The 22002-nt window shown below is 35.3% G+C and overlaps 1 protein-coding gene and 2 long non-coding RNA genes across 3 annotated transcripts; 2 read left to right on the plus strand and 1 right to left on the minus strand.

Annotated features, from left to right (window-relative positions):
* The first annotated feature begins 12655 nt into the window (after window positions 1-12655).
* Window positions 12656-13761, plus strand: LOC123669762. Its single transcript, XM_045603353.1, has 4 exons — window positions 12656-12801; window positions 12905-13060; window positions 13165-13313; window positions 13695-13761. The coding sequence occupies exons 1-4, from the start codon at window positions 12679-12681 to the stop codon at window positions 13759-13761; spliced, it is 495 nt and encodes a 164-aa protein (XP_045459309.1). The 5' UTR covers window positions 12656-12678.
* An 834-nt stretch (window positions 13762-14595) lies between these two features.
* Window positions 14596-17350, plus strand: LOC123669402. Its single transcript, XR_006745750.1, has 2 exons — window positions 14596-14642; window positions 16075-17350. It is a non-coding gene; the product is annotated as an uncharacterized LOC123669402 (long non-coding RNA).
* A 1496-nt stretch (window positions 17351-18846) lies between these two features.
* LOC123669400 lies at window positions 18847-21908 on the minus strand. The gene is made up of 2 exons (XR_006745749.1): window positions 21402-21908; window positions 18847-19127 (listed from the first exon to the last, which is right to left on the minus strand). It is a non-coding gene; the product is annotated as an uncharacterized LOC123669400 (long non-coding RNA).
* Between the last annotated feature and the right edge of the window lie 94 nt (window positions 21909-22002).

The raw sequence follows: 22002 nt of genomic DNA on the forward strand, positions 1-22002 counted from the left end.
AACGAGGCGGTAACCTCCGTGGTCTCTGGCGAGCTGTCGGCGGCGCTCGCTCGTGTTGCCCGCGTTACATTAGAAAATTAATGCTATAAATTTGAACTCACAGAAAGAGTTTTGCGTGTCAAACAAAATCAGAAATGATCCCGAAATGATTCGTAGGGCAACGCAGCAAATTGTGCTTCGCGCTACAATGTGTTTGCAACAACGGGGTGGTCATTTCGAAAATTTGATGCATTAGGTCAAAATAATAAGCATAATGAGTATTTTATTTTAATTTGTTAAAAATACTAAATGATTTATGAAGATACATACTTTTGTTTTATCCCTACTTCGGTGTTTAACTGTGTTAATGGCTTTTTTTAAACGCTGGTTTAAAATGTTGTATCTTAGTAATGAGTGTGCAATTTTTACTTTTAGAAAGCTAATACCATGTAAAATAACTTAAAATTAAAAAAAAGTAGGGTTATCTGGACGATGTTTTAAGAAATTTTAACATTATTGTAAAAATGATGAAAAAAAAAATAGAATTTCATCAAATTCTTTTTTATTCTAAATTTATAGCATTAATTTTCTAAGATATTTTTACTTTATGAGCATAGCCTATTATTAGCAAGCATTATAAAATTTACTCCATCGTGACAGGACATTTAGTTTAAAAGTTATACCGATTTATTTAAATAGCGCTAGCAGTGGCAATTAAAAATTTTAAAATATTCATAAAAAATCAAATATAATTTTTTTATTTTTTTGATAATTTTTTCTTCGATGAAATAGGGTGTAGTTTCCCTGATTTTGATATGTGCACTTTATGCAGACTCACCCTGTATATTAACATAAATTAATTTTACAAAATACAGCAAAGTTTCCACCAATTACGTAAGAACATAGGTATAAATGATAATAAGTAACCCTTAATAGATACAGCCTGACTTTGGTTGCGAAGATATGAATCCAAACCAACGAAGAAGATCACTGTATGTTCCAAAATGCTTGAACTTAAAGAAAAGAAGACTGTGAGACGCTATCGAAGGCATTGGAGTAATCTGTGTATACGACGTCAACCTGGTGTCTCTGATTCATAGAACTAGAGACCCGATGTATAAATTCACACAGATTGGTTTCCGTAGTTAATTGATGAATTCATGCTGTTAATTTAGCAGATAAGAACGTATAGTAAAACATAGTATCGTAAATGATTTTCTCAAACAACTTTGCAATGAAACAAAGTTTTGAAACAGGCCTATAATTTTGTATATCATGTTTATTACCGGATTTTAACATAGGGGTTATAAAATGTTTTTTTCCATAAAGTTGGTAAGCATCCGGTGTTCAGAGATAAGTGGAACAACAAATATATAGGTAATCTAGCACATCACAAAATTGATTAAGAAAACGTTTGGGCAAAGAATCCGGTCCAATTCTCTTGTCAACATTAATATTTTTAAGATATTTCTCAACTATAGAAATAGTAAGTTCGATTGTACATAAATCCACAGAGGGTTGACTGTCGGGTAAAACTCCATTCACACACATCTCCGGTTCAAAAGCAGACTGACGCCCGGTTTCTGAAACGTTTGTCAAAGTATAGGTCTACTAATCGGCTGTTAGATTTCAAATGGCTGTCAAATCAATTTGAGTTGCTGAAACGTCATTCACAGCAAAATTAGCTAGTCCTCGATTAGTTTGATTTGACATTCGGTTTGTAACATGTGGTCATGTAACATAATTAAATATTATTTTATATATTTGTGATGTATCAAAACCTACAGAAACTGTTAGTTGTGATGTTATTTAATACATCTGATAATACTGATACATCTAATAAAGCATCATATATAAATCAAACATCTAAGGAAGATACAATGAAAAAAAAATAGTTCCTAAAAACAATAACTGACTAGCCCGTTGGCGCAGTTTGTAGTGGCCCTGCTTTCTGTTACGCGGGTTGCGGGTTCGATTCCCGTCTGAGTCTGGGTGTAATATTTGTATTTATATATCTATTATTCCTATGTATATTTATAAAAAAATGTATGTTATAAGATATTTATTTATCTATTATTATTTAATATAAAAAAAAACAATATCATGAAAATAAGACGAAGAGGGCATCTTTAGAAGAAAAAAATAAATTATCAGAATATAGACTGATTAAAAAAAAACATTAGTTTAGTAGTATAGTTTAATAGTAGTACGAAAATGTGATAAAGTAATTATAATTATAACAGCTTGTTTTAAATTTTAGTTATTAAGTAATTATAAGTATTTTTTTAATAGTTCCTATAAATGTATATGTAGGTATATATTTTTATGACCTTTTCTATTAAATTCCCTATTATTTATATATTGTTAGTAGTCAAATTTAAAACTTAACAATTAAAATGTGTCAATAATAGAGGGGACCGCACAGAAGTGTTTTCATTTATTATTGAACTTTGACCAGTATCGTGGTAATAATAATAGACACCTGTGTAAGCTATAACAAAGTACAAAAAAATTTTGTTTATCAAGACCAAAATATAGACGATTATATATAACATAAAATATATAGATTACATTTATAACACTTTGTTATAAATATGTTTTACATACCTTTAAGGAACCAAAATGTAGTTTCACGTAGAAAGTAATTGTTTTCCTTAAGTTAATTCGCCGATATACACCGATTAGTTGACCGAGTATTGGACAGACGTTTGATCAATGATTTAATTTTAGCTTAATGATTTAATTTGAGCTTAATTCGCGTTTCAGAAACCCAAAATGGCGGTTAACATATGATTCCCGAGTCAAATTTGACAGCTATGTCAACTGGCAGTATGATTAAATTAAGTAGTTAATCATGCTTTTAGCAACTCATTTCATGTTTAACAAGAGATTTGACAGATGATTTGTTAATTTCTGCGTTGATCAGCCTTTCGGAAACCGGGCGTGAAAGTATGAATTAAACAAGTCACAAATCTCTTCGCCATCAGATGACTAGGTCTCACCAAAAACATACGATTAGGTAGATCATTAGACCCCTCCCTCTTAGATTTTCAAAATGACCAAAAATATTTACTGTTTCGATTAATTTGTCTCTCAGCATTATCAATATGAGTGAGTATTATAACAGTCGAGTTCAACCTTTCTCTGTCTTTCCCGTAAAAGCACAAATGTATCATAGTCTGAAATCCTGCAAATAAGTCTTCCATTTCCAGTGAAATTTCAATTTTTCCTTAACTATCTTTATCATAGGACTATTGTACCAAACAGGATACTTACGTGACTGATGAACAACCTTAGATGGTGTGTATTTATCAATAATATTGAAGTTAGTATCAAAGAAAAATGTAGTAGCGGCTTCAATGTCGATGTTAAGGAAGCATTTAATCCAGTGATCAATTTGATTATGTAATGTAAAGTGCATTCGATTAAAATTTTGATCAGAAATTTAACTTAACCTTTAATATTGTAGGTAATTTGAAATAATACAATGGTACAAAAAGTCAATTTGTCTTTATTGTACATTTTTATATTGCTTTGTATTGTTTACACGAATTTTAATTATTATAATGAAACCATTTTTTCGGATTTTATAACGGTTTATTAGCCAAATCAAAATTTTAATTACGACTGAATGCCAAGCTCTTTTTCTCAGTAAAGATCACGACACAACATTATTTAGGATTAAAATCAAAGGAAGCTGGTGAAATTCAGTAATTAAATAGTTACAACACTAGTGTTTTAAAAAAAAGACTTAGAACGTAGAACGTAACTGTTTTTGAGACGTTTCGTAATAATTAGAAATTGCATGCTACTATAAAGTAAGCGCGAAAAGAATACTCCGAATATATTCTATCATATTATTTAACGCGCCAAAAAATGTACGCATGTTTTAAAAACACTTTATGTTATTAATAATACTTTTGTTTAGTTTTTTTTTTTCACTTTATTACAAATGCACTTTTTCCCTTTTTTTTTATATCAATAGGTCGGGAAACAAGCGTACAGTTCACCTAATGGTAAGAGATTACCGTAGCTTATTGACGCCAGCAACACCAGAGGCATCGCAAGCGCGTTGCCGACCCAATTCCCAATCTCCCCAGGAGCTCTGGTCACCTTACTCACCAATAGGAACACAATACTTCTTGAAAACAGTATTATTTAGCTGTGGTCTTCTATAAGGTCGAGATACTAATTCAGTCAGGCTGCTCCATATTTTGAGCGGGAAATTCCTGCTGCGCCTCAGTTAAATAGGTAGACATTATCCTTTACATATTCGCGAAGAGTAGTATCGAACGATACGACGAACGGTCTTGCTATGACTTGTTTTTTTTTTAACATTACTTTTGTCTTAACCAAAACCTTACTTACTAACAGGAACACAACACTGCTTGAAAATAGTATTATTTAGCTGTGACCTTCTGTAAAGTCGAGGTACTACCCCAGTCGGGTTGCTCCTGATTTTGAGCAGGAAACTCCTGCTATGCCCTACCTCAGTTAAGCGCTTATGAGTTCCGCGGTAACATCATCTCTCACCATCATGGGTAGACTGATATAGATCTATTGTAGTAGAGTATTTTGATTTTTTTAAAGTGCAATAAAGAATATATATAATTCTTTTACAGTTTCTTAGAGTTTCGTACCAATTACCAAGCTACGTTCTAGGGTATTTTGCAAATGGTAGGGTATTTTGCATATCCCAATGGGGTGATTGCAACCTGGTCACGTTCAACGCCGCCAAAACGCAGGCTTGTTTGTTCTCCGCCAAACGGAGTCCTTTCAACTTGACTCCTACTTTCCGTGGTACACCTGTCCCTGTGTCCGATACCCTCGACCTCCTTGGCATAGAGTTGAATTCTAACCTCAACTTTGGCAATTACATTGAGTCCAAAGCGCAAACTGCGGCCAGAAAGCTTGGCATCTTAAATAAGGTTAAGCGATATTTCACGCCTGAACAGCTTCTTACGCTGTACAAAGCTCAAGTCCGATCGTGCATGGAATATTGCAGTCACTTGTGGGGTGGCTCAGCTAAATATCAACTCGCCACACTGGACTCAGTGGAACGCAGAGCCAAGCGGCTAATCGGTAATGCCAGTTTGGTGAAATCTCTTCACACTCTGGCTCACTGAAGAAAGGTTGCAAGTCTAACGGTCTTTTACAGGTTCTACTTTGGGGAGTGTGCCCTAGAGCTGCACGAGCTCATACCCCCATCTCCTTTCTTCCATCGGACTTACAGACGCACCGCGGGCTTTCATCCCTACCTGATTGATATACCTTTCATACGTACAAAGCGCTTCGAATCATCTTTTTTAATGCGCACAGCCAAGGAATGGAATTCCCTGCTGGCGTCTGTATTTCCGAGTTCATGCAACCCGAACATGTTTAAAGCACGAGTGAACAGGCTTCTTCTGGGCGAACTCGCTCCATCTTCGACCTCGTCTGTGCTCTAGAGCTAGACTAAGGTCAAGAGTAAGCCCATAACATAATAAAAAAAAAAATGTCCACTCTCTTTCAATGTCTCTTACTTTGTGGCGACTATAAATTGATATACCTACCTAAATTATGCTTAATATGATTACGATAGAGATTATAGGTGCGTTCCACTAAAGGACCACAACACCTTCGACCACGACTGCTGAAATTGACCTGAGTGTACCGAATCGATTGGGCATTCTCGTTTGAGACGTCGACTGGTGCGGAGCTCTCGGGATAAAGATAAGTATTATTGTTATGTTATATATATATATAATTATGATGTATAAGTACTTACGTAATAATATTCAGGATAAATTGTTACAAGATATTTAATTTATTATACGCTTCTAAAAAATAAAAGTATTTAATTTCACTGATCATATAATAATTCAGAGATTAATAAAGTATGAATATATTATAAATTGTTTTTTTTTTTATTTATTTTTTACTTTCTCTTTTTTTTAACATCAGAAGTGGGATATCACCCAAATTTACCTACAATAATATGTGTGTTTTTTTTGTGAAGGTTATGGAGCCGTGCCAACTACTAGGTCTGATGAAAGAAGCCATTCAAGAAGCAATTACCTCAAATCGGCGCTTGGATGACATCGCTTTACCTGTCTTCGACCCAGAGAATGACGACAATGGTGCCGAAGGCTGGTGTCGGAGCATAGAAAAACTTGGTGTTGAATTCAAGTGGACCAGTATCCGCCAAGCTTCCACAGCAGGTGCCAAGGAACTAGTCGAGGTTTGACGAAATTCTCTCACGTACTACGAGATACTGTTGTTATATTTACTAGTTTTTTTTTTAAATATATAGACTAGCGCTTGACCGCGATCTCACCTGATGGTAAGTGAAGATGCAGCCTAAGGTAGTGCGCGCTTGCCTAGAAGATGCCTATTCACTCTTGATTTGATAATACCCAAGTTGTAATTATTTGGAAAAACGGAAGCCGGAAGGGCATTCCAGATTTTTGCGGTGCGTATTAAGAAAGAGGAAGCAAAACGCTTAGTGCGAGATCGTGGGATTTCAACCACGTAGCGGTGCACACTCAAGCGATGCCTAGCGGTTCGGTAGTAGAATGGTGATGTTGGAACCAAATTGTGCAGCTCTTGGGCACACTCTCCGAAATATATTCTGTAAAATACAGACAGACAGGCAACCTTGCGCCGATGTTCAAGACTTTGTAAACTAGAGTTAACCAGTGGTTCGTCACCGATGAGTCTTCTGGCGTGTCGATCCACAGACTCCAAAGCAGCAAGCTGGTACTTGGCAGAGCCATCCAATAAGTGACTGCAGTACTCCATACTCGATCGAACTTGTGCTTGGTACAGAGTGAGAAGCTGTTCCGGTGTGAAGTACTGCCTGACTTTATTGAGGATACCAAGTTTCTTACCGGCAATTTTTGCCTTGGATTCTATGCATTGTCTGAAGTTCAAATTAGACGAAATATTTATGCCTAAAAGATCAATATTATCGGAGATCGGTACAGATACACCCCGGAAAGTCGGAGCTAAAAGGAATGGACTCCGTTTAGCGGTGAAAAGACACGCTTGCGTTTTGAGAGCATTAAATTTGACTAGGTTGGCGTCACCCCAATCGGATACCTCTTTTAAAGCCAAATTCATGCGTTCAACCAGAGCCTCTCTATGCTCATGAGTTTCAGCCCCACCAGCTCGGGGACCGGACACGTATCTCTCCGTAACAGTGCTGTTCTCTCTGCAACAATCTTCTTGCTACACATTAATGACCTCCTCAAGCCCGTTATCTTTGGAACGTGGATGACAGCACGGTTACGGAGAAATACTTATCTAATCTCCGAACTAGTGGGGCTGAAACTCTTGAGCAAAGAGAGGCTCTGGTCGAACGCATAAATTTGGCTTTAAAAGAGGTATCCGATTGGGGTGACGCAAACCTAAGTCAAATGTAATGCTTCCAAAATGCAAGCGTTTTTTTTTACCACTAAACGGACTCCATTCTCATTAATACCAATTTTCCAAGGTGTATCTGTACCGATCACCGATAGTATTGATCTTCTAGGCATAAATATCTCGTCTAATCTGAACTTCGGACAATGCATAGAATCCAAGGCAAAAACTGCTGATAAGAAAGATATACTTATATTTCAATATCATTTTATTATCTATCAGATTTTTGCTTTCGTTTTTGGGTACAATTGTCCAAGTATTGTTTTTAAGATGAGATTCAATCTCGTTTATTATTGCATCTTCCCATTCATCACTGTTCTCATCTATTTCACAAAAGAATGATTGCTCAGCATCCATCTCATAATCTTGATGCCATGCTGGTGGTTTTCTCTGTCTTTTTGTACTGTTAGTCATTGCTTCGACTTCATTATCTGTACACACATCGTTATCTATTTCGTCTATTTCTGTAGTTGCATCTAGGAATTATTCACCATTGTTCGATTCATGTTCTGACTCATTTCCTTCATTTTTTATCAACTCATCATCGTTTTCTTTATTTTGTTTTTCTGGAAAAAATATAACTTCTATTTCCTTTTTATCTACTTCTTTTTAACCGGCTTCCAAAAAAGGAGGAGGTTCTCAATTCGACTGTATTTTTTTTTATGTATGTTACATCAGAACTTTTGACTGGGTGGAGCGATATCGACAAATTTTCTTTTAATCGAAAGGTGGTGTGTGCCAATTGGTCCCATTTAAATTTATTTCAGATCTAACAACTACTTTTCGAGCTATATCTAATAATGCGTTTTTACTTGACGCTTTTTTCGTCGACCTACGTTGAATTATACCACATAACTTTCTACTGGATATACCGATTTTGATAATTCTTTTTTTTTTGTTGGAAAGGAAATATCCCAAGATTAGCACCATGATAAGGAAACCAGGATCTGATGATGGAATCCCAGAGAAATTGATGGAAAATCTTGAAAATTCGCAATAACTTTTTACTGGGTGTACCGATTTTGATAATTCTTATTTTGTTGGAAAGGGGATATCCCTGGTTTGGTACCATGATAAAAAAACCAGGATCTGATGATGGGATCTCAGAGAAATCGAGGGAACTTCTTGAAAATCCCCAATAACTTTTTACTGGGTGTACCGATTTTAATAATTTTTAATTTAATCGAAAGCTGATGTTTGTCATGTGGTCACATATAAATTTTATTGAGATCTGATAACTACTTTTTGAGTAATCTTTGATAAAGCGCAGTTACTTGACTATTTTTTCGTCGATCTACGTTGTATTACTCGTCGATGTAATTGAAGTCGGTTTTTTTTTCGTTTGCGAGCAAACACAATTATTCTTTCTGCTAATCCATTTTGTTCCGGCGTATATGGTGCGGAAAGTCTCCTCTTGATATTTTTTAAAATTTTAAGTAATTATCAAATTTATTGTTTACTAGCTGACCCGGCGAACTTCGTATCGTCTAACAGTGACTTTTAAGTATTATCACAAATCTTTTGTATGGGAGTATAGAAAAGTGTTGTTTTTAGACTTTTTCAGAAAATGTAAATATTTTTTTTTTTTTAGAATTTTTCTCTCCGTAAGAACCATCCTCGTACTTCAAGGAATATTTTAAAAAAAGAATTAGCGAAATCGGTCCAACCGTTCTCGAGTTTTGCGCTTAGCAACACATTCAGCGACTCATTTTTATATTATAGATATACTCTGTCCCATTGTCATTTTGCAAATATACTATTTTATTTTTTGTAAATCGTTCGGCCTCGTTTTTAAATTGTATAAATTTTAATAGGGCTTCATCTTTTAGTTTTCATTGTGTATACTCTTGTATATCTCGAATATCGTCTGTGAATGTGATGAAGTATTTTAAAACTCCCTTAGATGGCTGTCTCATGGAACCACATACATCAGTATGTACAATTTTCAATCTCTGATTTGTCAGTTGCTCATTTTTATGTGTATTAAACGGCAGTTTTGTTGCCTTACCTTTAGCACAGACTACACAATCTCTTATCGTGTCAGACTTATTAAATTCTAAGCCTTCCATACTTTTCTTATCAAGAGCTATTCTCATTTGCCCTTCATTAAGGTGTGCTAGTTTTCTATGCCATAGTTGCATTTTATTTTTTCCACAATGGTTGGATTTCTCTTCTATATTTTCTTTAACGTAGTATAAACCATCTTCATTTCTTTCTGCTTTTAATAGTATTTGACCATTTCGCATTACGGTTGCTTGTTGCCGCTTAAATAAAACTGTTGCACCTTTATCTGTGATTTTTCCTACTGACATTAGATTTGTAGTCAGCGACGGTACATACAAGGGTTCAGTCAGTTGTAGACCAGGTATTTTCTTTATATTTAGTTTCACTGAACCTCGACCTTCAATTTGTGCTGTACAGTTCTCTGACGCTAACCTTAGTGTTTTATAGTCATCTTTTTCTACATTATGGAATCTTTCCAATTAATGAGGTAGTTGTGACGTGCATCCACTATCAAGACACCATTTTCTGACTTTTTCTTTATTATGATTAGCATTTAGACATGATTCTAAGCAATAATTCGCATTGCTTTTAGTTTTGCTCATTTTTGACCAGCATTCATTTGCTTTATGCCCCTTATTATGACATTTATAGCATTCAATAATATATTTTTTATTTAATTTTTTGTTGCTTGCTGTACAGTACTTCTTGTTCTGAGTTCTCATAAGTTGTATTAGCCATGTTTTTTCGTGCTTCAGCTTATTCAATGATCTTTATTTTCAGGCTATCTGGATCTGGTAAATCATCTCCAGATTCTATGGCTATGGGAAAATTTTCAAAAGATTGTGGTAAACTATATAGCAGCATTATACTTAATAAATCTTTATTAATTGTTATATCCATATCAACTAGTTTATCGACAATATCCATAAATTTATTTAAATGATCAACTATGCTATTATTGCTTTTCATATTTCTTAAAATCAACTCTTTTAACAGAGTTGCATTTCTAGCGGGACCTTTACTATTATATATATTTTTAAGCGTATCCCAGACTTCTTTACTGGTTTAACAATTTTTTATTTGTTTTAGTTGGCTTGCTAATGCTAACCCATCTTTTTCTATATATTTGCTCAGTTCGTCGCCGTTGCTTGTTGGCTTCTTAATTTTATTAGAAACATAGTTCCAAAGACCAAGTTTCAATAACAGAGCTTTTGCATGAATTCTCCATGTATTGTAATTTTCTCTTTTTAGTGGTTCTATATGTACATGATGACACATTTTTCTCTCTTTCAATATATGGTTTTTCGCATCCACGCTTTGCCCATAACCTTTTATAGAGAGTAGTTTTTATCACAGTGGAATTATCTTTAATAAAATCCTTTTTAAATAAGCATGGTTTTATTTATTTCAACTTATATTTTTAATTATTACGACCTGATACAATTTTTTATTTCATCGACATCTATCAAAAAATATTCTTCTAAAAGACAATGCTCAAAAAAAACCCAGGCCCGGCGCAAAAGAAAAGTAACTCAAATTATAGGTCTCCACTGATTTCGATGATGCCCCCTATGTAATATTTAATTACTTATTTTTACCTATATTTTGAGTTACATTTCTTTTGCGCCGGGCCTGGGTTTTATTCTCATACTTCATGAGCATTGTCCTTTTATATTTAAATTTATAGCTAGACAGTGTTCTCTATGACACGGAGGAAGGGCAACCCCAGCCCACTGTAACGCTACCTTCGTAGCTTCGGCTTTTTGGTCACCTTCAGCAACCAGCTTCAACCGCTGCGGCTCACCCGGGTGTCTGCATTTTGTTACACAAGGGCGAAGAGGCTGTACCTTACGAAGTGCTGAAGACGACAACAAGAATAACAAACAAACGACGAACAAATAATTAAAAAAAAAAATCGAATAAAGTGGGACCAAATTCAGTGAGCCATTTTAAAAACTTTTGTTCTGTCACAGCTTAAAGTCTTAATCACGGTTTTTAACACAGGTCAGGCAACAACACTGATACAACTTAATGGTGTACACCCGCTAGAGCCATGACATCACTTGGTGTGTTGTGCAACTAAAACAATAGCATTCTGTCTCTTTTTCTATCACACGTCACGCATTTGTGTTTTAAAATATAACCAGTTACAATGAAACGTCACTCAATATAACCAATTACAATGAAGAACGTCACTTAATATAACCAATTACAATGAAGCATCACCACCGCACCAAGTGACCGTACACAGCGATAGCAGTGACGTACAGTAGCGTTGACGAGAACGAAGTGATGATATTATTATCGATCTATAGTCGTCACAAAATAAGAGACCCATTTGGTCTTTTGAAAAATACCCAAGAACGTAACTTGGTAGTTGGTACGAAACTGTAAGAAACTATAAAAAAAATATTAATAACATAAAGTGTTTTTAAAACATGCGTACATTTTTTGGCGCGTTAAATAATATGATAGAATATATTGGGAGTATTCTTTTCGCGCTTACTTTATAGTAGCATGCAATTTCTAATTATTACGAAACGTCTCAAAAACAGTTACGTTCTACGTTCAAAGTCTTTTTTTAAAACACTAGTGTTGTAACTAGTTATTTACTGAATTTCACCAGCTTCCTTTGATTTTAATCCTAAATAATGTTGTGTCGTGATCTTTACTGAGAAAAAGAGCTTGACATTCAGTCGTAATTAAAATTTTGATTTGGCTAATAAACCGTTATAAAATCCGAAAAAATTGTTTCATTACAATGATTAAAATTCGTGTAAACGATACAAAGCAATATAAAAATGTAAAATAAAGACAAATTGACCTTTTGTACCATTGTATTATTTCAAATTACCCACAATATTAAAGGTTAAGTTAAATTTCTGATCAAAATTTTAATCGAATGCACTTTACATTACATAATCAAATCGATCAAATACTCATACAAACTTGAATCGATTTATCGTGAATGCCGAGTCGTATGGTTTCTTCGCTATTTACGTCCCGATGACATATGTCCAAACGGGCCCAAGTGACGACTTTAATCAGGTCTTAATAAATGAATATTAATATGTTTATAATAAAACTTTTAACTTAGATATTGAAAAGCATCGTTTTCAGTTCAAATTACTTACTATGTGAAGTTATTTTCGCATTACGTGACGCTGTAACGCCGTTAAGGCTTATGACTTAATTAACTCTTAAAATAATGATTGGAGTTACTTAACGTTTATTAATAATATACCCTGTTTGCTACATAATTTTGTCTTGATAACTTAAGCTTTTTCCTCAACTATGTCGTGCGAAATAATAATTCGCCACGCCCGAGCCGAAGATCTGCAGCAGCGTATGGATCTCGTACGTAATGGCTATTCGGGTTACTTTTGGAATGCATGTTTATTCTTTTTCTTCCAAGAGGTTAGTATTTTTATTTCGCATATTAAGTTTGATTAATTCTTATTACCTTAATTAACTTTGATTACTGTCCGAAACATTTGATATTAAAGTTAAACAACTACAGTTGACTTTGGAATGTTGTGTACTGGCTGCTGCTATCCTGTTCATTTTCTTTGGGGTGTCTGCTACTACTTGTCTACTGCTCCTACCCGCGGTTGCCGCAATTGTCGCAGCTGCTGTAGCATCCGTTCATTACTCACTGGCATACAAACATTCACAGGTATTGGTATTGTATTGATATTTTATTCTAATTAAAATTGTTGCCTATGTATTTAATGTATTATAAATATTGTGTGTATAATGTTCACTACTCTGATTTTCTAGAGTTTGTGTGAAGAGATATTTGGTATAGTGGCAGAGTTGAAAGGAGCACTGCAACTGGATCCAGGAGCTAGAAAAGTGCCAATAAAAATCCAGCTAGATGCAAAAAAGGAATCTAGTTATTTACAAGTATTTATTATCACATCTATAAAGTTTTTACTTAATATTAAAAAAACACTATTCAATTTTTATTAATAGATATTTGTTATTATTCAAATGTTTCTTTTTACGTTTTTTCTTACAGTTCCAAAATTTCTAAAAATATAGTTATTTTTGGCAGTACGTCAATCAGTCTTAAGGTTGTGAGATTATTACAATAAATCTTTTACAATATCTCCTAACTGTTCCTTTAGACAATAAATATTAAACAAAATTAAAAATAAATGATAGTAAAACATAAATGAGTCATCAGTTAGGAATGTTAGAAATCATATTGCTACACAACTAAGAATACAGTAATATAATAATAATGTGATTAGTAAGAAGATTGCTTTACTGGGCTAAACTAACACTGAGATCAAACTTTTTTCCAGCTTATTGGTACAGTCAGTGTGTCAGAATTCTGGGGTCCTCAGAATAGCGGGTGGCTGCATGCACTAGTGGTCCACTCCAAGTGAGTTTTAACTTTTTTAATCTCTTCTACATATCATAAAAGAAACTCCTCCACTCGGTCTGTCTGTGTATCTGTTTGCGATAAACTTAAATTCAATCTAACTTCTAAAACAATGGTCACTTACAATACAGTAATTCAATAGCTATGTAGATGGATACAGCATTAATCCTTATTGATTAAAATATGTTACAAATTATCTTAAGAATTTCAAAACAATTTTGGTACTCCTTTATACCATATAATTTAAACAGATATTAAATGCCGGTACTTTGTTGACTGACTATTCAGACCTATGCAATGTTAGGCCGCTAGTATAAGTATATAATAGTCCAGCAGCCACCGGTTTTTTCTTTTTTAATAAGTAATAATAGGCTGAATTTTTGTGAGGTAGATTCAGTTTGAGGAGAAGCCCAAATTTTTTCTTTGTAAAATTATGGATCTATGAAATATAAGGGAATAGATATTGGCATGGAAATTGAGCACTGATCTTCAACTTGCACAGAATCGAATTTTGTAGTACTCAGGCACAGGTGTGAGGTAATTATACTATCGTATATACAATGATTTGTACTTCGCGCCATTGCAAGGCAATCAGCGCATTAAAAATCATACAAAGAATTTCGGAATACCCTCTGAGATTATACTTAGTGTCTGTGGCTGGGTCTATTTAAATATATTTTATTGCTTATATGAGGTCGTTGATAGAAATAAACTAATATTTGTACGCTCGCAGGTGGCGTGGGCGGGGCACGGGGCGAGCGCTCGCGGGTGCGGCGCGACACGCGGCGGCGGCGCATGGCCTCGACCAGCTGCTCGCCGCCGCCAGCGCGCTGCAGCCCGCCGCGCGCGCTGCGCTGCACGCTGCCGGGTAAGCTCGCCCGCCGACAGCGCCTAACTACTAATGAATACATATCATCTGAAGAGTTTAGTTTGTTTATTTGAACGCGCAAATCTCAGAAACTACTGGTTCGATTTGAGAAATTCCTTCTGTGTTGCACGGCTAGTTCTATATACTTATGCTCCACTATCCTCTAGGGTCAATCAATCACGTAACATTCGAAAGGAGGAGAGGAAAGTTGAAGGTAAAATCACAAAATAACAAGAAACAAATATCTCAAGGGCTGTAATGAAATATCACTTGTATTTATTTTTCGCTCAGTGCAGAATTTCTAATTTAAAAAATAAAATAAAAAAAGTAACTACCAAACAATCTGTAACCTTTTTTTCTTTTGTATTTAACAAAGTCGGCAAACAAGCGAACGGCTCACCTAGTAAGCGATTATGCGTTGCCGACCCTATCCTAAATTCCCCTAAGAAGCTCTTTGTCACTTTAATCACCAAAAGAAACACAACACTGCTTGAAAACAGTATTATTTAGCTGTGATCTTCTGTAATTCTGTAAGGTCGAGGTACTACCCCAGTCGGGCTGCTCCATATTTTGAGCAGGAAATTTCCTGCCGTACACTGCTTCAGTTAAACCTTTATGTCTCACTTTAAATTTCTATTGCTTCAGCCTGTTATATCGGAGGATAGAAGGATCAAAGCTTAATCAACCACGCTACTCTAATGCGGGTTAGCGGATATATTCCCTACTATGAGTCACGATCGCATGATAACAACCGGTACCGACGGCCTAACGTGCTCTCCAAGGCACGATGGGGAGATTCACAAGAACTGCACAAACAACCAGACCACGGCAAACATCTGTATGGCGAAATATTTGTCATGTGCGGGGATCGATCCTGCAACCGCTAGCGCAACAGCCACAACCAGTGGTGTGACCGTTGCACCAACGCAGATTTTGTATAATGAAACTTAATTTTCCAAAATTCAATCCAATTGTACCCTAAAAAACGTGACTTGAGTATGGGGGTTTTGATAGTCTAAAACCTCACTATAGCAAGTGGGAGAGTGAGAAGGGGTTAAACTGTTGCTAAAAATATCAAGTGATTAATGGACTATATTTAGAATTAATGATAAAATTATTATTATATATATTTAAAAACAGTTATTTAAAACAGATATTTAAAAACAGTTTTTTTTTTTTTTAAGATTCAGCACAAAACATCAATGGCGATTTTAGTTCTATTCAAGTGTTACATTACAATGTTACATCTTACACTTATTTTTCAATACTTCTTATGGTAGTAAACTCTGGGTTATAATTTATACGTTGCTACTTCCCTATGAAAAAAATCACATAAACAACATAAAAACGTGGACAAATGCAAACCAAATTCTCATATATCTCATAACTCGGTGTGAGTCATAATGGAGATCGTGTTACTCGTTTTTTACAGATGGGAGTGTCGCGCGTCGTATGAGCGACCTCTATGTGGCGCCGCGCTCACACTGCCGCTAGTGCGGCTCGGCATCGACCTACCACTGGCGTGATCGATTTATTTAATTCGCACAATTTAAATAAATCGAACATATCTGTATTTCATTAAGTTTATTTACAAACAAAATATATTCCCTGCGAAAATACCACGACACTTTACCATCGTCGTTTGCCGCTATTCTATTTTTAATTTGAGGGGTGCTCGATTTTACGTTTGCTTCCCCGGTTGGCCGAGAGGGTCGTTTTCTTCCCGAACAGCATTCGAAGAGTCGTTGGGGTCGTGACCTGCCGAAAGATGGAAAATATAGACGAACTATTTATTCCTCACGACGCGAGTTGCAAATAAGACGGATATCCGTCACCTGTACACGGTTGCTTCCGTGCGCCAGCCTGGCGCGAGCGCGGACGCGCGCCGCCACGGCCGCCCGCTCGACGCTCGCCATCAGTGACTCGCTGCGTTTGTCCGCCAGTACGCGCGCGGCTATTCGAAACAGCGCGCTAAGCGACTCGTCTGTGCACTCCATCGCCGCATCCAAAGCATGCGCTACCTCGTGAGGCCCCAGCTTGTCCCGCCCCGTCGCCTCGGCGCGCGGCGCAGTCGTAGCGAGCAGCGCGCCGCGCAACAACATATCGGCAAGTGCCGATGACGCATGATCGGGGGATGCGCGCGTCGCGTCCGACAGCTCCAGCAGCATCTCGGCCGTCGCTGTGTGCTGCCACATCAGCGCGATGCGCTTCATCGTCTGCGACACGGGATCAGAAACGAAATGAATAAAGAATACTTGTTTATTGGATATACATAAAAAGTTTACAAATTAAGAGTATAAAACTGAAGCTTTATAATACAATAATAGCACGAACATAAAAGAAGAATATAAAGAAGATAAGGGTTCTACGTGCGAGGAAGTGTGGAAATAACGATAGATTTAACGAGAGCGTACGAACAGCCGCCTCGTTCTGCGCGGCAACGAGCAGCGCTTGCAGCATCCGCGTAGCGAGTGCCGGCCGCGCACCGCACAGCACGGCGACGGATAGCCAGGCCGCCATGAGAACGACTTCTGCCTCTTCGAACGGCTTTTTCTGGATTCTTTTTCGCTTCAGCGCTCGCTCTATGCTCGAAAATATCTGACGATTATACGAATACTTGAATATTCTTTATAGATCTGAATATTGTGATAAAAACATACATATACATATTATATAGTTTGTACAATAATATTTTTTTAATTTTTTCAGTAAGTTGTATTATTTATTTATTTTTTTAAAAATTATAATGCGGCCTCATCGCCGCTGCTTTGACTACGCCAAATTCGCCAAGCACCAAACAATAAATTGAGCAGGAAATTTCCTGCTCAAAATATGGAGCAGTCTGACCGGGGTAGTGCCTCGACCTTACAGAAGATCACAGTTAAATAATACTGTTTTCAAGCAGTGTTGTGTTCCTGTTAGTAAGTAAGGTGACCAGAACTCCTGGGGGGAATTGGGGATAGGGTAACACACTTGTGATGCTTCCGGTGTTGCAGACGTCTATAAGCTACGGTAATCGCTTACCATCAGATGAGCCGTACGCTTGTTTACCGATCTATTTATATAAAAAAATATAGACATATATAAAATAAAGGTTTTAAAACACCTGGTATGAAAGAAATAAGAATTATGGAGTGTAGAAGAAAAGAGCACCATCTTATAAGACGATACAGCTGAAAAAGTGTCCGCTAATAAAAGACAAATTATAAACCGAAATTGCGCTAACATTACCAAAAGTGAGCAATTACAGAAAACGTGTAGTGTGCCAATTTCGAAAAATATTTGGTATATATAACCTAAACAGTTACTGTCAGATAACTGAAAGTTTAATTAATTATAAAGAACTTTTGCAAATGAATATAAAGTGACAATTGTGACGCGCTGTAATAAACGAGAAGTATTTCTTTCCTTTTTTAATTTCGTATCTTACTCAAATAATTCATGGCGCTATTTTTTAAATCTTTCCACTTTCTACAATGGCGCCACCTTAATTTGCTCCCTTTCAATGGACACTTTAATACATTCAGATGGTTCTCCTTCGTTCCACCTTCCATAATAAGAATTTACTAGCACTTATAATCGGAGGCAGGGATGTCAACTTACAAATATACATAACTTCCTCCGAACCTAGTTGAATCAAACCCGAGAATATCGGTGTTAATAAAAATTGAATATCTATTTTAAAAATCTGTTTAGCTAGGCGTATCTATAATATAAAAATGAGTCGCTGAATGTGTTGCTAAGCGCAAAACTCGAGAACAGTTGGACCGATTTCGCTAATTCTTTTTTTAAAATATTTCTTGAAGTACGAGGATGGTTCTTACGGAGAGAAAAATTCTAAAAAAAAAAAATTTAAATTTCCTGAAAAAGTCTAAAAACAACACTTTTCTATACTCCCATACAAAAGATTTGTGATAATACTTAAAAGTCAATTTGAACTTTAATACCATACGATAAAGTTTGTGTTAGGCGATACGAAGTTCGCCGGGTCAGCTAGTTTTTCAATAAAAATATTTAGCCAAATATCCGGTGATTCGTCTTTATGAAAGATATGTTAAAACAAAATGTTATGTATGGTCTTAAAACGAAACTTCATAGAAAAAACAAAAGAAATCAGGTGCTACTTTTTCTCGTTAAGTATGAAACCGTTAAAAATATTTATTTAAATTACATTAATTTAATATTATAATTACTTACTGTGTTATTAATTTGTTTTATAATTACTGTGTCATTACTTTTTAATACGTTGTAATAGTCAGTAAGAAATGTCGTATCATAATCAATAATGAGGTCCCTTTCTAACTTTTGAATTATATCTTTGGCATCGTGCTTCACAATAGCATGGGTCGTTTCTACATGTCTTAAAGCGTCTTTGATTTCTTGCAACTTGCGAATTTGAATATCCAAATTATCCTCTCCATCTGTTTCTTCAAACAGTTCTGTGTTTTCCGTTTCGTTTGAATCAAACATATTTGCCATCGCCCACTATAAAGTAAATGCAATTCTTATTTTTTGTTATGGAGTCCAGACTAAACAAAAGGCGATAATAGTATTTATAAACCACCTTATCACTACATAGTATAAAACACAGTCGCTTTCTCTGTCCATATATCCCTATGTCCCTATGTATGCTTAAATCTTTAAAACTACGCAACGGATTTTGATGCGATTTTTTTAATAGATAGAGTGATTAAAGAGGATGGTTTATATGTATAATAACATCCATTAAATAGTGGATAAATACTGTTATTTTTGAGGTTTCTAATGTGATATCGTACATAATTACATTTTTTCCGCTTACCTACATTGCAAACGCAGGCTGAACCCTACGAGATTTATCAAAATAATGTACTAAGCATTGTACACATTGAAAAGGTCTACAGAAAACTCTGCTATGGTATATGTCTATCTCTTATGGATATCCCACAATAACATTTTTTTGTCATTTACTTTTTACGACAAATAATGGCTAATTTTCGAAGCGATTTTAACCAATACATTGTTGATTTAACATAGATTTATATGGCCCTTTACAGCATATGATTTAAATGAATATTTTCGAAGATATTACAGATTTAAAAATTGCGGGACGTAGCGTTTGCGGCGGTTCTGGCCGGCTGGGGCGGCGGGAGAGCGCGTCGGAGGTCGCGGTTCTCTCTATAGCACTTTGAATTTAGCAGCGATCGCACGCGCTTATTATCGGAGCTCTCTAGCGAGGAAAATAACAATCACTACATAGTATAAAACAAAGTCGCTTTCTCTGTCGCTATGTATGCTTAAATCTTTAAAACTAGGTACGCAAAGGATTTTGATGCGGTTTTTTTAATAGATAGAGTAATTGAAGAGGAAGGTTTATATGTATAATACATGCTTAATATAATAGAGGAACATTGATAGTTTTTGCAACCGTGCGAAGCCGGGGCGGGTCGCTAGTACTTAATAAAAGTTAACATAATTAACTTCATTTTTGTCTAGAAGTTAGCAACCACATGGTAGACACAAACAACATTACACGAAAAAGTGAGACTATATTATTGGTATACAAGACTAGATGTTATAGTTACAACTCTTAAGTTTTTATTACATTTAAATTTAAATAACAATTCATTACTTTTTTTATCAAAATCATTTCAAATATGTGGGATGACCAACGTGGAACATGAATAAAAAGAGAAGAGTTACATCTCTGTGCAAGCGGTAAGCAAAATACAGCTTTGCCTGCAGAAATTGAATTTATGTAAGAAGCTTGCTATAATAGGAAGTTGGTACAAAATGAGAATTGATTTTGTTTAAGGTCTATAAATTTTGATGATTATTATTATTATTAAATTAGGCTTGTCTTTAGATTAAGATTGATATGAATCAATGTTATGCTTAGGTATTAAATATACACAAACACACATATATGTGTGTGTGTGTGTGTGCGCGTGCGCGCGCGCGCGCGCGTGTGTGTGTGCGCGCGCGCGCGCTCGCGTGCGTGTGTGTGTGTGTGTGTGTATATATGTATATAATTCCTCTTAAATGTAGTTACAGCGTGCGCTTTAGAAATTAATTAATAAAATATAATTTGTTTCGTAACTTTTGTGCCCAAAAACACTTAGTGTAATGTTACATATCTATTTACCATGTGGTTCTTTCTATGTTTCCCTTGTCCATGAAACACCCTTTAACAATTAGTTATATTTCATCAATTTAGAGAGTCATTGTGAAGGATGATGGATGTTCTTTATAAAAGAATTTGTCTTGTAGCCGCACAACATTTCTACAAAAAGTTTACTAAATAACTCTACTGGCAGAATTCCAAATCTTTCAAATACTCTGACTTATTAAACCATATAAAACATTTCTTTGACTCAATAATACTTTTTCAGAGTTTCTAAAAGAAAATAAAAATTTCACAATTTATTGTATAATTTTTAAAGGTTTTTCAGAGAAATTTTCCACAAGGGTGACGTACACTTGTATCTTATAGTTACGCGGTTACTATGCTAAAATATCTGTGAAAAGATAACAGATTCCTACCTAATACCTAGCACATTATTTGATCTTCACGCCTATGTATGTCCTTATAACATAATAAAAACATCATAAATATAAAATAAAGATAAATATTATGAATTTTATAACAAATGTTAGTAGAATAAAATAAGGATTTATTAAATTTTGAAATAAATACATTACAAGTAATGAGAACTGTGAAAACTTACCATATATTTACACAAAAAACTCATTGAAAAGGAAAAAGAACTCATTACCTACCAAAACTTGTTTTTGAAGTCACAGTGGCCAAATAAATGAGGAAAATGCATTCAAATTTTGACAGATAGTTGTATAGTATAGCCAAGGTTGATATAATCCTGTATAATTTCTCCACTTGTTAATTGAACATATCTTTTGTCTGGTCCAAAACCCATGCGGAGACCAATTCTTCGGATGGACTCACTTAGGTCGCTCTGTATTTTGACCTTTGATAGGGTGTAATTCAAGTTTGTCTATTGCGGTGTTTAACTGATACCATATAACATCATTGCGTAATTTTATAAACACAATAAAGTGATAGCCACACTACTAATTACACTGTTAAATATATAAAAATTACTATTTTTGGCTATGATGTACATAATCGGCCTCTAATTTATGAGTATATATATATATATACACACACAGACTAGTTGTGCCCCGTGTATTCACCAGCGTTAATTTGAGGAAAAAAAATAACCTTCTTCTTAAAGCAAAACCTTCCTTTTTAAATGGGCTATCCAACTCAGAATGAACGATCATGAATTTTTCAATTCGAACCAGTAGTTACTGAGATAAGCGCGCTAAGCAAAAAAAAATCCAGATTTATAATATTATAAAA

This window comes from Melitaea cinxia, chromosome 3 (genome assembly GCF_905220565.1).
Source record: "Melitaea cinxia chromosome 3, ilMelCinx1.1, whole genome shotgun sequence".
In the NCBI taxonomy this organism is placed as follows: domain Eukaryota; kingdom Metazoa; phylum Arthropoda; class Insecta; order Lepidoptera; family Nymphalidae; genus Melitaea; species Melitaea cinxia.

Bases quoted from the DNA above. Each gene is read 5' to 3' on its own strand.
- LOC123669762 (XM_045603353.1), top strand. From the start codon at position 12,679: ATGTCGTGCGAAATAATAATTCGCCACGCCCGAGCCGAAGATCTGCAG. The intron at 12,802-12,904 runs GTTAGTATTTTT...AAACAACTACAG, and splicing joins TATTCTTTTTCTTCCAAGAG to TTGACTTTGGAATGTTGTGT. The intron at 13,314-13,694 runs GTTTTTACTTAA...ACTTTTTTCCAG, and splicing joins TTTATTATCACATCTATAAA to CTTATTGGTACAGTCAGTGT.